General features: G+C 37.3%; 1 protein-coding gene across 2 annotated transcripts in view; it reads left to right on the forward strand.

Annotated features, from left to right (window-relative positions):
* Positions 1-18,597, forward strand: part of Slob (Slowpoke binding protein) — a 320,372-nt gene that overhangs the window by 226,526 nt on the left and 75,249 nt on the right. For both annotated transcript variants that reach the window (XM_071586564.1, XM_071586565.1), the window contains exons 5-8: positions 7,994-8,262; positions 9,115-9,296; positions 10,196-10,302; positions 14,151-14,242. In XM_071586564.1, the coding sequence (XP_071442665.1) occupies positions 7,994-8,262; positions 9,115-9,296; positions 10,196-10,302; positions 14,151-14,242 (650 nt within the window). The remainder of the gene's footprint in view (positions 1-7,993; positions 8,263-9,114; positions 9,297-10,195; positions 10,303-14,150; positions 14,243-18,597) is intronic.

Here is an 18,597-nt window from a genome sequence, read left to right on the forward strand (position 1 = left end):
CGACCAAGCAATCGATAGGATCGATCATTTATATTGATTTCCTTAGCAAGCTGCTGAAATTTCAAGTCATTTACTCAGCTAATTTCAATTTTAAATTCTGTATTTTTCACGTTAATTTCCAAACTTCCTAAGTGCTGAAGTTTTTCATTCGACGTAGTTTTTTTCGTTCAACCTATCCCAATTAAAATAGCCCATTTAACGGCAAGAACTAATCCGTGACTCTCAGCACCTTGAATGCCCTAAATTAACTCGTTATTCTTCTCGACGTGTGGGTGAATGGTCCTTGAAGGCAAGGAGGGAGTGCTTAAACGAAGAGTTCTCGAGAGGAAAAAAAATATCTTTGTAGCGATCGAAATCAATAAATGAGTGTCGGTGAACGAAGGAAAGCTCTTTTGTTTTGAAGTTGTTTTGAAAGCCCTTTAGGTTACCCAGAAATACACGGCCTCGGTTGGTTCCTTTGAACTTCTTCCGAGGTGCAGAACAGTCGTGGCCAGAAAATATGGGGCGTATTGAAAGCAATCTTGTGGATTCTTTCTCGGCTCAGTGAACACTGCCCAGGTCCACATTGAGTGGAAGCAAGGCGGCCGTCTCGCACCAAATGGGCTGATTTTAGATCCCTTGGTGTGGAATTATCCAATACGATTCCTTCAAATCCTCCCCTAAGAGAGAAATGTCGAAAGAATCGAATTTCATCGATTCCTTGGATGTTGGAGTGAGCTAGAGAGGCAGGAGTATTGCGCGTAACCCGTGCGATGTCGTACTAAATGAGAGCAAGAGGGTTTCTTCCGAAGTAAAAGAGAAAATAAAAAAGTTCAGCAATGATAAAATAATTGCTTTTACTAATTTATTCGATAAACGGGTGTGAACTGACATCTCACGGATCTATTCCGGAAGAATTTCCTAGCATCAGTTTACTTCCCATCATGAAAATATATCACTCTCATGCCTTGCAAAGGCCTTGCAAGGACTTAAAATAACACAGCATTTATCTCCTTTTTCCGTATTGATTTGATGGCAAAAATATAATGACCCTTTATTGAATTTTGCAACGGTGAGCCGATAAAGATTAATTGACCTTTTTTGATAATTTTAATTTCAAAAAGTGGCAGAAATGAAACTATTAGAAAGTTTTTCTCCACCACTTTACAACTTAAAATAAATGAAAAACTACATTGAACAATTTAACTTAGAAGTGTACATACATTTATGCGAAAATCTCAATTAAAACTCCATCATTTTACTCTATACACGTTTAATGACACGATAGAGTCACCTTTCTTCCGTCAACATTCTTTTTTTATGTATGAGAACAAGCATGGAGTCCTGGTAGCTTACCATTTCTGATACGCTCAAATTGCACATAAATACTAAAGCAGATACATGTATACAATTATATGCGCAAACACAAGTAAAACTATCTCCTTTGAGAAGCAGTTACTACTATTTAAAGTAGTCTGTGTGGTTAACATCTCATATAAATCATCTTCCTTAGGTACTATACTGATTTTTGCTGCATAAGACCGGTGTCCGATCGGTGTTATTTTTTAGCTGTGGTCCAAATTAATATTCAGCGTAGAAGGGTTATTTTGATGCTGCAAAAGGTTGTGCTATATTGATTAAAGCTAATATTTCTGAATCGGTATCAGCCTACGACAGAATTCTGTAAATGGCTGGTCTCATGGACGATAGTTCTGAATTCCGTGAAGAAGGACTGTGTATCGTCTTTCCGCTTCTCAAGCCTATGACTTGTAGTTGAAAGCAGGAATAATATCCGATGGGGGGATCATGAAATGAAGGCAAATTAATACGCAAACATGACACAGTGTCTGATTTGAACCAATTGAGTCTAATAAAGGTTATACAAATATTGATGGTCGATATTGTAAATATATTTCATTCTGTTCTATTAGTAAATCGAGACAAATACCGTAGCATCGATATATCGCTGTTTTCGATATCTCATCAGGAAATTGATTTGCTTGAAGGCATTGTCTTCAAATGTATCCTTTACCATTCTCACAACATATCGGCCTAGTCGTTACCTAATTAAGTAAAATCATTTCCATTCGTGTTTCTTAATTTTAATTGCAATTTATCTCTCGTTTAAAACTGATTGATTAAAATTTATTCTGTTTTATGTCTATCATTAAAAGTGCTCTGCATACATTTAATAAACCTCCTCATGATTGTTTTTACTCAAGAGGACAAAGAATCAATAAAACATTTATGGTTCACGAAAGACCTACAAACGTCATAATTCTAAGGTCTTCCAAGGACCCGTGTCATTTACGCCTGATAATTTTACAAGGCAATGGTTGATACACTTGTGTTATGCGTAATCCGGGATAAAATCAATTTCCGAAAACTTTTTAATGAATCCTCATTAAGCGTCCACGGATATCCGGCATGTAAAATTTAATCCGTATAATCATTTATTTTTGGTAAAAGTAGTAGTATTCAATTCGGTAGCAATTCAACATGGTGTTACTCAGTGTATAATCATTTATAGTAATCCATGTTTACAGAAATTTTTATCTTTAACGATGGGCAGTGGCAAATTTAACTATTTAGAAAATGAAACATGCAAGTTTGCATTCCTATTGTAATGAATTAATTTTCAATATTGTCATGAAATAGATAACTAACCTTACTTCAGTTAATATTTACAGTGAAATAGTTCTTAAGTGCCCAGCATAATTGGTACGCTTACTGTATTAATTATGAATATAAGGTGTAGTGATCTCTTGATCAGACATGGAAGAGGAGATTCATCTCGAGTGGCTGCGAAGAATCTCCGGTAGGGTCTTTGGACACTTAAGAGTTATTACTCAAAGTAAATTAGAATCAACAAGGAGTTTATTAGAGTTACAGTAGAGTACAATGGCTGCCCTCTGGGTCTGACGTGACCCGTCCAAGAGCTACAAGTCTAATAATCAGAGAATGCCCCTTCTTTCCCTTTTTGGGGCGTTTAAATACATTCATCCACCGTGAGGAGAGATGGGGTGGGGGTGAAAGGAAAACAGGGGAGGGGAGTGCAAGGTCTCTCGCTCCAGGGTGGCCTTTGGCCTGCTGACCCCTCCTCGCGTCTGGTGATAGGGGAGTATGGTTTATGTCTCCCACCATATCGCTTCTTATCTGCGGTCCTGTCTCTTGGGTATATATGTCGACACTTGGATATATAGCGATAGGGGAGAATGGTTTACCACTCCCACCATATCGCTGGTCATCTGTCCTCTGTCCGAATGTCTCTGGTCATGTCAACGTGCTGGAACGGCGATCACTACAAAGGGATTAAAAAAAAAATATATATATATATACAGGGTTCGTCCGGAAAATAAGTGTACTGACTCCTGGGCTGGGCGCGCCGCTCCAGGCGCGCCCAGCACCGCTCTGACGGGCTGCGATTGGAGGGGGGTATGTTGGCAAGCGACGCTGAAAAAGGCAGTCGGCTCTGAGCTGTGGTGTAGTGAGGAGCTCTGTTAACGCGAACCTCCACGCTCGACCCACGTCACGGAACGCGATGCCGAAGCAGCGTTATTCCATCAAATTTGCGGTAAAGCTTGGGAAATCGTCTACCGAAACAGTCGGTATGATTAACCAGGCTTACGGGGAGTCAGCCATGTCCAGAAACATGATCTTTCGGTGGCACAAGATGTTCGTGGAGGGCAGAGAAGAGGTCGACGACGAGTCTTCGAGAGGTTCCCGATGATGCCTTCGCGGGAGCGTTCCAGGAATGGGAACGCCGCTGGAACAAGTGTATCGACTCACAAGGGTCCTATTTTGAGGAATATTAGCTTAAGATATGTAAAAGTGTAATAAATTTTTTTTCCTGAGCTCAGTACACTTATTTTCCGGACGAACTCTGTATGTGTGTATATGTGTATATATATATATATATATATGTGTGTGTGTGTGTGTGTGTGTGGGTCGCGGTAGTCCAGTGGGTAGAGCGTTGGACTGCTGACCGGAGGGGCCCGGGTTCGACTCCCGGGCAAAGCACTCTGGGCACCTGCAGCTCCACCCAAGCTATGTGATATTTCGGGTACCAGGTCTTCCTGGGAAACCATAGCCGGCACATGGAAAGGAACTGGCCCCCCTACCCTGATGTGGGAATTTCACACGTCGTCGGGCTTAGTACTTGGTGAACTCTACCATCACCTACCAAACCGACCTTCGGGTTGATTACTGTGTTTATGGTTATATATATATGTGTGTGTGTGTGTGTGTGTGTGTGTGTGTGTGTGTGTGTGTGTGTGTGTGTGTGTGTGTGTGTAAGAATTGTATATACAAGGTAATGCTTTATTTCCAAGGTTCCACTTACCGTGTAAAGAGTAGAAATTGAAGCCAATGACTCCGAGTGCATTAATTGGCGGACACTATAGAGCCAGGCAATCGTTGCATTGGTTTTTTTCTCGACTTAGTAATCAGACAGAATAAAAGATTTTAATTCTATCGAAAGTCAATATTTACGTGACTTTTCAATATCGACCATTCCTATTGTGCCGACCTCTGTTCAGCATGGAGGAGGGGCGACGCACAAATGGAAACTCTGAATTCCAACTGTGTGAAAATGACGGCCAGGCTTTTAGCGGGAAGGAGCATCTTAGTGCATCGCTGGCTGTGAGCTGTAGTCAGGCTGAACAACGTTAAAGTGAGAGGCTATGGGTGGCCCATGCTTCCCTCTTCATTCTCCGTCACAATATCAAAGCATTTATTCTGTATTTGAACTAACCAGATAAACTGGGAAATATAACTCGCTCCTGAGTGAAATTGTCAAAAGTGGACAAGACGAAAATTCATTAATTTTCAAATCGAAGAAAAATACAAAGAAACAATAAACTCTTTGGGTTCTAGAAGAGTAACTTAAGCCTCATTAGTTAAGACTTCAAAATAAACTCTCTAATCAAAGTAATTTTAGGCAAAATTACGAAATCGTTAATTTTGTAGCCTCGTTGATGCATTAGTGTTCGTTCTTTTAACAGACCACGCAATTCAAAATTAGTATTTCTTAAAATGAGATGAGTTATCCTCAAATGCAACAATTTAAGAGGGTAAATATCATTCTCTATCAACGGGATTCGAAACACAATCCCTCGAAGTACGGCTGAATGCTTAAGCCAGTTAAGCTACCGAGGCGTCCTTTTACTTGCCGAAATTTTGGGGGATTTAAAGGAACAAGATGTCCTGAAAAAATACCGTACATGTAATGTCGTTGGCATTTGTGGTCGTGCGCGACATTAACTTTGAACCGTTATTGTCGCGGCATCTCCCGCAGTTCCGTGGAATTTGTTAAAGGTAAAACACCATCTGTGTTTAAAGTTGGCTTTAACCTCTTGGACGGTGGCGCATCGCGCACGACTACGAATGCTTGTGACATTGCATGCACGGTATTTCGTCAAGACTTCTTGAACCATCAAAACCCCCACCATGAGAAAGCCCAGACTTGTGATACTGACTTGCTTTAAACTGGTACATCGCTTTCATCTACATTACGTAGCGTTTTCGTCGAGTTTCAGAATGCAGTAATCAACAAACCAAAGCATTCTCAAGGCTATTTAAATACGACAAACAATGGTTACTAATCTAGAATATACATCGCTAAGACCAAAATATTGCTGAAATTTATTTCCAATTGCATATTATTTCAATGCCTCGATTGATTGATCTAAAACATTTTTTCTTTAATGCTTATAAGCAGTCACTTCTGAAGCAAATATTTGGATTGAATTTTGGTTTACTGACGTTATACACGATGGCCTAGTAATTCAAATTATTTTGTGGGACTATTCAACTCTTAAAAATCCCAACCTACTCTGAGAACGTTTCACTTTGACTATAAAGAGCAATTTACTTTTCAATCCTCGACGTTTCCAGATATTAGAAAAAACTGTGTGTAGCACTCACAGTGAAATATATAACATTTTCTTTTCCCGTAATATTGTCGTCTATCCCTAAAATTAGCTTTTTGACTTGACTGAATCAATGGCAAGTTCAAGGGCTCTCGCCATATGATTCCGTATATTCTGAGCTGCAACTCTCCAAAAAATGGGATCATTTACACCTACGGAAAATATGACCACAACATATCTGCTACACCGCTCTTGCTTGCTATCAAGGCTCTCCGTTCCATCCAGCGAATTGCATTAAAGCACCATAACTCATTTTGTTTCACAAACTGAAGCGTGAGGGCAGAGTTCCACGAATCCGCGAGGAATGCTCACTCGAGTGCAGCGAACACTGCCCTGTGGCGAGTTCATTGGAGTCGGTGGCGCCATCTGGCAGTTACTCAGGACAGACTCAGAGCTATAATGGCAGAAAATATTCTTAACATATATAAAGATTTTGATGAAAAATATGATTAAAAAAGGCCTCATTGCGGCTTGAGATTTAACAGAAATATTTTCTTCAATGAAATCAAATTCATAAAATTTAAACATTTATTATATTAATAATATGTATTACTTGAAAGATAAATCACCCCAGATGTTCACATTTTCTACAATTTTACGTCAGTTTAATGATTTTTTATCAGCTTAGCAAATATATCCATGAATCACATCAGCCAGAATTATTTCTGACGAAATTAGCTCTTTTAGTCAAAGATAAAAAATATAAAACGGATTCAACTCTTAAGTGACGTACATATGTTGAAATAATGCCGTCTTTGACGTAATGTTTGACCTTTCCGAATGGATCAGTACTACAAATACGATATCATGAAATACTCGTACATGAAATTCAAGTATACCATTCCCAAATAGGATCTCACATTTTAATCTGACACTCCCTCGACAGGCCCCGATTGTTATGGTTTTATTTCTATCACGGTTCTTTTGTTTATTTTATGCATCTCCCTGAATACAACAAGTTTTTCCTATTTAGCAGTTGTAAATGTTGCATTTTAATCTATTTTTTAAATTATTTTAAAGAGAGGATGCTGTACAGTTGTTGATCTATAGTTCGCGATAAATTATGCTTGTTCCTGCTGTGGGGTTTAAAAAATATATTGCAAGGAATAACTCGGAAATTGTTTATTAACCTTAGTTTAAAATATATTATTTTATTTTAATACTGATTTGTATTGCTTTCAAAAGGTTTATAGATAATCAAATTGGAATTCGTTCGGTGTCTAAATATTATTGAAAAAGTACAAAACAATTTAGAGAAATTTCTAGGAAATAAAAACTTATTTTTCAGTTTTGAAACCTAAAAAGCAGAGAGATATTAACTAGGAAGTCTTATTTTCTTATTATATTGATATTTTCTCACATTCGGAACGCAAATTGTCTGGTTTTCAGCGGTCTTGAATCGAATCGAAGCAGTCTTAACAAATTTCTCATAGTGAAGAACCCATGGTGGAAGATAAGCAGTAGCATCCCTCCTTTACCTTGGATCCCTCAATGGATTTGAATCTAGCAAGAGATAGTGTACTTTTTGGCTGTGAGAATCACGAGTCTGTAAACTAATGTCTGTTGATATTTTATCTGAATATTTTAGGAATTTCTTATTACTAATTAGAGTAGTTGCTTAAAACAGTTCATCTGTTTATTTACATTTATTGTACCTGTTAGTGAGAAAATCGTCGGCAATTTGACGCAGTTTATGTTGTTAATTTTTCCTAATCCCGTAATATATCTGTCAAAATATGTGCATATATGTTCATGAATATCCCCCAGAACAGATTGGCATTAACTTCAATCACGCATATTTTTAAAAGTCCGCCAAAAGCATACATTTCCGTTCTATTCATGCTCATGAGGATTGAGCAAATGTCACAAAGCTGTCGACCGGGCACTTAACGCCGCGCGTCAGTCTCTTTACCCATTTCAAGTTCCGCACCAATTTTGTCTGGGAGACCAGCAGTGCAGCTGGATATCCATTAAGTATATGTTCAGGACGAAGGAGCGGATGCGTACCCGATTGCAACGACTGCCTGGCGCATTTTTCCCCGCGACCTCGCTCACCTCAGTCATCCCTTGCTGTGCGTTGGCAGGTTCCCGGATGGACAAGCACTGGTTCGTGGTGCGGGACACGTCGGTCAAGACGGAGCGAATGCTCAGCCTCATGCCGCGTTCGCCGCGCTCGCCTCTCCGGCCGTCCCGCGACACCCGGCGCACCCTCCTCGAGCTCTTCCTTGCGCTCCAGCACCCTTACATCTATCCGATCCTCGATGTGGACTTTTGGGAGAGTGGAGGGCAGTCCTACGCCCTCACCGTCCTGCCCTTCAACAGCAAGGGCTCCCTTAAGGATCTCATCTACAGGGTAAGTGCGCGCACGGCTGCGAGCGAGGAGAGGAAGTCTGACCTCATCTCCTCCCCCTCTTGACCCTTCCTCTCTTCTTTGGAAAGATCTCGAAGGGAAAAACACTTAATCTGGAGGCTTTTGTATTGATTCAAAACTCTGTCACATTTTTTGTAGGCTTTTGTTCTCAAGACTTTAAGGAAAAGTCGCCAGTATAAAATTATTTAGTCGTGGGGAAGACCTTCGTCCTTTCCTTGTCTCACGGGGTGATTGTTAATAATGGGCTTTACTTGAATTGCTGAAAATTCAGGAATGAAACGGTGTGTCAAAAGTCATGAGTATATGCTGTAAATTATTGACCGTTTAAAGATCCGTAGAGCCTTTCAAATTATCCTTTGGTGGGTGTTCCTTAAATTGTTATCATTTGCACATTACAGCGGGAAAAAATAATTTTGGCTCTAAATATCTGGCAGGAAATAGTGAAGGGTTACCTAAAAAATCGTATTGTCTTTAATTTATTAAAGGAGAAGAACATTTCTTAGCTTATACTTCAGCTTTGGTGATAATTCAATTATGAGTTTTGCCTTAATAAATTTCTACAAGTCCGTTAATGAATTCAAGACTCATCCATATTGATTAACAATTATAGCCTTATGTGAGAGAAAATAGATCCAAGGCTCTAAACTATTGTTAAAGCCAAACTATTGTGTACCAAATAGTTTATTTCTGGAGAACTTAGTGCAAACAATGTGGATTTAAAAATAATATTTAAAATATACAGCATTTTTTTTATTTTAATTGCCTTAGAATCTTGTTTTTGTATGAATTTTTTTCGTCGATTTCTGTATTATCCTGTCTAACTTTAATTCTCAGAGTCGCTGGCAAGATGATTGGGGCCATAAGTACGGGCAAAAGAGCGCCGGGCTGCCTCTGTCACAAGTACAGCGCCTCGGCCGGCAGATTCTCGAAGCTCTTCTCTTCCTCCGAGACCGAGGTTTTCCGCCATGTGGCCATCTTCATTCGGGAAACATAATTTTGCAGAATGGCGTGGCCAGGTGCGCCTAGTCACTCATATGTATGCTACTACTGTGCCCTCAAAACACAAATCTAAAGCTACAATTTACTTAAATACCACTTAATGTGTCTTAGAAAACACACCCACATATATTATATATATGTGTATATAAAATATATTATTTTAAATTATTTATGACTTTTAAGCAGGGTTAATTATATAATTCGAGGGCAAATAATCGCTTAGTTGTTTTATACCATGAGATATAGGATTAAGCAAGATAATATATTGATTAATCTATTGGTAAGCTTTCATTTAAAGTTTCAAAGTTCCTTTATCCAAAATTACATCGTAATGCACTTAATAAAATACCCGAGCGAAGGTATCCTCAAACTATTTCAATGATTTTTTCATGAATCCATCTCATAAAAATTGGCATAATACCATCACAGAAACGAAGTGAATTTATATTTCATTTCTTCGAAAACTTCCCAATCAGCTTTAAAATAAGCAGAAATGATGGTTATAGGGTGCTTTTATTCGGTTATGATGAACACTTGGTTATTTTATCTGGAGAAGTACTTCATTAGAAATGTTCTCCTCCCATCAAATCGACCGGGTTTGTCAAAATTAAAATTCCAGAAATTTTTTAAGCGAGATCACAATAATCCTTTTTCTATTTTCAGCAAAATGGTATGATAAAATTAAAAAGTTGTTACCGATAGATAAATGGTTTGCATTTCATTTGAATATCTCTCAACAATGCTATCTGTTTACAGTGCTGCATATTGCATACTTAATTCAAAAGGAGAGAGTTTCATCTTTTTAGGCCAGTAGATGAGGTGGGAAATACGTATGGGGAAACCTTTTCATAAAAATAATGTGGCCTAAGGGCGTTTTTTTTGTATTTGGATCATTCATGTGTTGATATTTTTGAAGGTTGACGGGATTGGAGAACACGCTCCTCGGCCACACATCCAGAATACATCCGACCATCTGGAGCAGAGCTCGAAGTGAACCACCGGCCATCGACACTGTGTGCTTTGGTGAGAAACTATTTTCTAATCCTATTTGTCATAATCAATAACTGTCCTCATATTGATGATTAATACAACCTTACAACCTTATATGCCCCATCAAATTTGATTATTCCCATAAATACCAATGCGTCATACACCAATATTAGTGGAATGCACCGTCGTAAAAGTTTAAAAATTCAATTGATGTAGATGGTATTTAATCATATTTATCATGTTATTGGTCCTATGAATGATTAAACTTCTATCCTTAATTAGTCTTCGATAAAAAATGAAAGTACCAATTCCATTGGAATAAAATATTTATTTAATTTTCTATAGGTCATAGTTTAATAAAAATACCACTGCGGTTCTAGTTACCTATACATTCATAAAATGTCAGTAATAATACGATAAATAAATATATAATAAATAAATAATGCCTAGTTTCCTTTTCCTAGTGTGTATACAGACAACATAAAGTTAGATAACATTAATTAATACCTTAAAACTACGAAAGGGCGTTGCATTATGCCTTCCAAATTTAAATGTACATTTGAAATTTTATGACATATTACGATACTCAAAGCATAAATCAATCGAGTTTCCCAATAAATGTCATAAAATAGAATATGTCTAAGGTTATCTTAATGTTTCCAAAACTAGTTCTTAATGTTCAGAGGTTTGAAGCATCCTTCATGAGTGGCTCGTACCTATAGTCGCACAAAGCGTAAAATGATTTACTTTGATATTCGATCAGATATATCGATAATTACTTGCCATTTGTGATGACAGGCCGCTCAAAACGATGCCTCCGCCGCCCCTCGTTTCAACGCGTGACTGTCCTCCCCTCATGCCCTAAGCTTAGATCACAAAATTGGTAACGAATGAAGAACGTATGATGATCGAAGGACATTTTATGGTGCACAGTAATTGTTTAACTATAACGTAAAGCTAAATATTTGTAGCTCTTGGCTCATATTATCAAAGCAATCTCAACTCACCACAAGATTGCTGCTCGTAGATGTACGCCCAACCAACCTCACACTCGCTTGCTCAAGTTTACATTTACTTTCAGGGTCTACCCCAAATCTAAGGAGGATATTTTTTCAAGGTCTTGGGAGAGCAGTGCGACTCGCGTATGTTATCTATGAACCGTTAGAGTATACGGATCACTGCTAGACTGAACCCCTGGTTGTGGGTCGCGTCGTGAACTCACGATGCCACGGCTCGTGGAGCAACGGTACGCGATAAAATTTTAAATATGCGAGGCGAATCGGGTTCGGAGGCCATGACAATGGTTAAGAGGATGGTCAAACGGCACCCCTGCTGGTATTGAGAGGGATTGACAATACTCCGGCAGTCTTCCTGCTTGTCGTGAGAGGCGACGAATGGAGCGCGGAGACATCACCGATGACCAGCCCCCAGTAAGCAAGGGATGCGTCCTGGCAGTCTATTGGATCTGCTTGCCTGCTGGATTGAAAACAGGATCAAGAGGTGATCCCTCCCGCAGCCTTGATCACCTTTGAATGCAGATCCTTCGGATAACTCGCCACTTTCTATTATATTTATTTACTTTAGCTTTTCGAAACGTTTTTTTGTTGAAGTGGAAATGCAATGGTTTTCATCGGCACAGGGGGAGCTGAACACTTTATTCCAGGATTTGAACCCGTCTTGCACCTGTCTGCAAGAGACTTCTTTTAATTCTACGGACTAGGGCATTTGAGGGTGATATATGGTATTTAGAGTGAACGACACCAGTGGGCAACGCGCCGCCTAAGGCGGGTGCTTGTTGCTGGGGAGACCTTGCACACCTTCCGTGTGCAACTCATGACATCATTCCAAGCAATGGCTGTTGTATTATATGGCCCAAGGAAAATAACCGCTTGTAACGTTTATTCCCCGGCGGGTGTACCGGCCCACTGGTCCAATCTGGAAGCCATTATCCGCCATCTACCTCGGCTCTTTCTTTTATTGGACGATTTTAATGCGCATGACCCCCTATTATGTAGCACTCGGACCCAAAACAACAGAAAGGGAAGTATTTTATCAAATGTTATCGAATATAGCCTATGTTTATTTATTAATGGCGAAAAAACTTGTTGTAATAGTTCTAAAGGCGAGTCACATCTCGCAATATGTTCGAGCAGTCTGACTAAAAAAGGTAAATATCTGTCTATGGTGATCTTCATGGAATTGATCATTTTCCTTTTACTCTAGTCAAAGGAGAAAGTCCTGCTTTTAACCATCCAGGAAGCAGGCTCGTCCGCCGTGAAAATGGGAACCTCTCAATAAGCGAGAGTTCTCTTTAAAATTAAAAACCCTTCATTCCTTCCTGTCCATCCCTTATGGCGCAAATGACCTCAGTAGTCGGTCGCCTCCCCTATAAACCACTGCTTAAGTATCAATTTTTTCGGTGTAATATATCTAAATGTGGTAAAACATTTCAATTCATCGATTCGCGATTCCATATTTCCATCAAGATTAATACGATTGTGGATAAGTGTAGTCTAGCGATGATCAAAGTTTGGTATTTAATTTCATTCAACAATAACATTGTCTCTTTTATTTTAAAAAATAAAAGGTTTTTCTTACATAATGAATTAATTTAATTCTATGTTATAGAGAAAACTTACAGAATGTCTTCATCTTTGTTAATAAACATGCTTAAGTTTAATTTGAATGAAAGGTGACGCAATTTCTTCCTTGCTTTCACGGAATAGCCCTCTTCTCACATGACTGCAATAATGTGAAACTAATTCATTCTGAAGACTTTTTGGAATTTATTCAATCGTAAAATTTGGCAGTTTACTCAGATCTGAAAATGCGAATGATTAAAAGAAAATTTCTAATAAAAATGTTAACTTTCTATTTGAGTAGTTTCAGCGGATCTCTGCCAGCCCTAGTATGGATTCCTATTTTTTATATATTCTGAACGCTAGAAGACATCAACGGAAAATAGTTGAATTATACTGGCTAAACGATATGCCTGTAGTTTTTGGAAAAAATGACGGTTCAGATTCTTAAGCAGCGTTTTGCATTCTTTATAAGTCCGGAAGGTAATGAAATCGTATTACGCAATAGTGACAAAGGTAAGGAAAGAGTAATTTCACGAGAGAAACAATTTTAATAAAATAATACTCGTCATTGGCAATTTGTGGAATTATTTTTTCTTAGCCTCATCACGAAATAAATCCACTGAGTTAAGCCGGATTGTTACCTCTAGGCAGTTACGGTCATAAGTAGCATATAGTCGTTGTTATCCTGCAGATTAGGCGATTTGCACGACTTTACTGTATATTCAATTGCATTTCGAGAATAGTTAGGGGTTATATCAATTCGAATTAGCAGTCTTAAAGAAACAATTCATTACTAATACGGTTTCCTGAATTTCAATGATCTTAACTGAGAAAAAGGCTTTAAATCAATACATAATACTTTGAAACTCTGAACAGAAAAATTATTATATTAATGTTATTCAACGAGGTGTCAGCCAGATTCCAAGAGCAAATTCTATTCAAGACAAGTGGCCATAAAAAGTTGACTTTTTTCAGATTCGTTAGGAATGGGAATTAATATTCATTTACTACTATTTTTGTTCAATTTAATTTTTCACCTACGCGAACGTGATAACCCAATTGAATGATGATATTCACTCATGGTAAAGCGGGTCTTTGGATAAAAATATCTTTTATGTGTTGTTATTATGTTGTTATATATTACAACATCAGAAATATAACTAGCACCGCATTGGTTCCAAATATTTTCCTAATTTCTGTGGATAAGACTACTGTGCAATGTGTATGAACGTTTGGAAGTCCTTTTTATTGCTTGGCCTCAATTTCTTGATGGTGAAAATTTGTACTCATCTCTTTCAGGTCATATTCTTTTTGAGATGTGCGCCGGATACGAATTATACACGCCTCAACCAACGCCGGCACATCTCTTGGATATCCAAGACTATCCTCAGGTTGGTATTTTTTTGTCACAAATTCATTCTATCATCATACTTTAACTCAAAAAAACATAACTATAATTTATTATAACGTTAATTATACTCATTCAGTTTTCATCAAAAGTATTTTAGAAATGATATTTGGCTTGAGTTTGTAACAAATGAGATGAAACCTTGATAAAAATGCAAACGTCACCGGATCCATCCATCCTGTGGAAACCGCCAAACAAACAAAATCTGATTTTATTTATTATATTACGGTAGCAAATATATTTGAGCTGGTAAAACATTAAAAGCACAATTAGAAATTACCGCCATACGGCGTAAATAACGCTGTCCGACGCCCTGAGTGACTTTTATTGGTGCTGCGTCGAGTCATTTTTTGATAATTAGGTATGCGATAAATTTTTAAAAGAGATTTGAGAAATCTAAGCTGTGCTATGAAGTAAACTGGGAATAGTTAATGATGGTACAACACAAGTACTATATGTCATTTTTACATGTATTAAGGTTATTTACTGCGTATGTGAAAACGCACGTTTACGAACGTTAGAGATGAGGAGAACTAGCCTTCCCATCACTTCTTTGTTCATAAAAAACCCTCTTGCAAAATTACCATTCTTGTCCATTTTTTATGCCGAGAAGGTCAGTAATGCTTTTGCCAGATTCGTATATAACCTGACATTAAGGAGCTTGCGTTCCGATTATCTTCACATAAACACTTTTGAATGCTAGTCAAAGTGAGAATGGCACTAATCTGAGAGTAAAAAGTTGCTGTTTCAATTTTATAGTCTACCAGCACGTTAATAATTGTCCATTTTGGTGTTGATAATTTGGTTAGTTTAAGTTTTATAATGAGCTGCTAATTATGTGCACGGTGAATTCAATTGTATTTTGGTTCAGAGTCGTAACGCAATCAGGGTTTTGACTTTTTAATATTTGATGAAGTTTGACGGGAAAATCTTCTTTATCTAATTAAGTAATCATTGTCAAGTTTCTCATATTCAGGAAACAGGATGATAAAACCGGTCAAGAAGTTTCCAGCCTTTATAAGTCCCATGACTCTTAATTTTTTCACCTCAACAAATTACTTGGAATCCATCATTTCTTTCCTGAAATACCAAAAAAGGACTCCAAGATATTCGGTGTCAGTGGAGGATATTACAAAATAATTCTACCGAATCTTACGTATTTGGTCTCTTTTTATCCTGTACCTAGTTCATGCGTACTCATTGGTTTCCTTTTGCCTGTTGGTCTATATATCTGACCGTAGGAATCAAATCTTTACGAGAAGAGGAGTGTGATCAAATTTGTTTGTTGAAGATTGATGCTTAACTACATGAATCAATCTACAACAAACGAATTTATAAAACAGCTGCTTACAGTTGGTTTGAAATATCTGTAGCATATATTTCGCTATGAATGGGACAGTCAACAATCTGCAAAATAGGAACTGTTACTTTAAAAGATGTACTTCCTGATCTCCTCAAACCTCATACCATGCGTCATGTTTCCCAAAAGTCCAATTTTAATTCAGCCTTTATTGTCCATCTACGTCTCCGTCTCTCATGTATATCTACAATCTACACTTTCTGTCTTCATCCCTCCTTCCTCCCTTTATCCCTACAATACCGTGTTTTTCTCTTCCACAAATTAACTTTCTTCATGTATTTTCCGCTAGTTTTTTCTCAGTTATTATTCCGATATACATATATTTAACCCTTTTCTCCAAGTTTGGGCTAAATAACTTACGCGCATGTAGAAAAAACTTGATTTTTTGAGTCTAGAGTGACTATCGTTTTCCTGTATGTTCGCGTTCTTTTAACTGCTTACTGTCTTTTCTGTCTGTCTGTCTTCTCTGTCTGTCTTTTTTAAAACAATTTTTCCTATTAATTATTGACCTCGAAATAGTTTTTTATGTATTTTCAGCTCTATAATTTTTATACAATTAATCATTTTGCAATGCGGCGTTGTTTGTAAGCAGAAAAAGGGGCGAATTTCTCTCGAGATCCCGCTTCAATTTGTTCCAGTTGGTTTGTCAAATATTACGTCAATTATTATTGTAATGGGATGTAAAAAGAGGTTCCGCGTCTAACGTGAATTTTATTTATTTATTACCAATAATTTTGTTCTCTTTATTGCATATGTTTCGGCATTTATACACTGTCTTTCCGAAATTTTCCCGTTTTCCTAAGAAGTTATTTTATCCTAAGAAGTCATTAATATATCGATTGCAACACTTGATCAAAACTATGCCGCCATATGCCTTGAATATTTTCATCATCAACCCCGTAGTCACGAAGGCATGACCTGGGGACTGAATACGTGTCGTGCGGGTGCTTGCGTTCCGCGGTACTAAATCCACGGTACTAAATCCGCGGTTTTATCCATTTCCTGTTGCTCGTTGAGTCTTAAACCATTTCCTTCCAATAATATCACTTATTATTGCTTTCTTCCTCTTTTATGAAGCGCAATTAATTCGCTTCGTGGCTTTAATGCTTTAAATTGAAATGCTCAAATTTTTTTGAAATTTAGAAATCCGTTTCACACATATGCTATGAAGCGGTTGGGTTAATTAATCTTAATCAGCTTCGTAGTTGAAACTCACTTGAAGTATATAAAAGTAAAATTGTAATCCGCATAAAAGTTGCGGATTATAATTTTAGCCTGCGAGGAAATTTAAACTTAAATAATAAAAATTTTAGGCAGTATTTTATTTGCCTTAGGCCACCCTTGCATCCAACACACCGGGACTTTCAATTTTCAATCTTGTGTCGAAGCTATCTCTGAGTACTGTCAGCTCAAAAACCTGACTGTAACTGAATGGGTATATTTTAAATGAAGCTTATCTAAAAGATAATTTACAACTATAGAGCAGAAAGATTGGAGCCAAAAAACTTTATAGGGATTGAAATAGCCGTCTTTTTGCAGAAAAAGTGAATTTTATATAAAGACATCTGCTAGAATTCATCCAATTAAAAGAAATATTTTACCAAATCTTGAAATTTGATGTGTGCTTTGAAGAGAAACAAAACATTCCAAGTTTTTAATGTTCTTGAAAATGTCTTTTATTGATCCAGCGAACATTTATCACTCATTCTTCAAATATTTCTTAAGTTTGGCTAAATTTTATCAAAAATACGTAAATTGTGACGCACCTTTGATTTAAAAGTCACAAAGGTTCTAATAAATAAAAAATAATTTGTATGTGCGGAAGACAATGGTGTTATTAAAAGAGATCCTCTGCAGCTAATAAAAAATGTTGTGCATCTGCACAGCGGGCAGTCACCACCTGCACAGCGTGAACCCATTTTCCGAGATGTAGCTTGGTGTTTACCGAGAAAATGATGTCAGGAATTGAGACCCAAGAAGGCCAATTCTATTCAAGTGTTGTCTCAATTCTTACAACAAATTATGGTGATCTAACAATGGAGTAAATCCATTTTTATACCGAAAAAGTGAGAAGCATAGAACTGTGAAATTCAAATGTGTCACGTCCTTCCTTAATTCGTTTATAATAAAAATTATAATATTAAAAAATATTTTATAAACATACTGAAGAAATTTAAGTGGCGTCGCAAAAGAAATTCACGACTCGAAAAATGATGAATTGCGTAAATGCGACACATATTGCTGCGTGGACAAGGAAACACAAACCGCAAAATTCCGAGCGTTGGCTTTAATTATTGTTATTTGATACAGTGAAGTTGTAGAGCATGCTATATCTAACTTATTATTATTAATCTATTAATTCTAGAAAATAATAAAAGAATTAAGGAAAATTAACACCCAAACGGATTCTGTTTACTGAATTTCCACTTGAGGGTATAATGTGACGTTTATTAGGAATTGGTTTCTTTTAATAAGATTTTTAACCTATGGTTTCTTCTATGCCATCAGTTTATTTAGTATAATTATAGCTAATCCGAGGAAGATATCGCTCTTCTAAAATTATTTAAATTTTCTTAATTTTTAGTTTCAATTACATGAACATTTTAATGTCTCTTCTAAAGTGTAGATTGGAGAAAATGAAATGTGAGGTTTAAACAGGGTAAAGGCAAAGGAAGACGTGCCAGACACGGTATGAAAAGAGACGAAACATAGTGTACTGTCGTGGAGATAGAAATGGTAAATAATGATGGAAAGTTGTGAGTGTTCGAGGGCACGACAAGAGGGGTTATTGATTATGTCATAACAGTTCGAAAAAGATAATGTTTTGTGGAAGTAGAGTTATATTAATGAAGAGTAGAGATGGAAATATCATCAATTTGTGCAAAGTTTTTCATGAACCGTCCAGTATCTTCTTTTTTTGGGTGATCTAACTACAGTTAGGAAAGGCAATGCATTTAATATAAGAGTTCCTCGTCAGC

Source organism: Hetaerina americana, unplaced genomic scaffold (assembly GCF_022747635.1).
Source record: "Hetaerina americana unplaced genomic scaffold, ioHetAmer1.1.p SCAF_23, whole genome shotgun sequence".
NCBI lineage: Eukaryota > Metazoa > Arthropoda > Insecta > Odonata > Calopterygidae > Hetaerina > Hetaerina americana.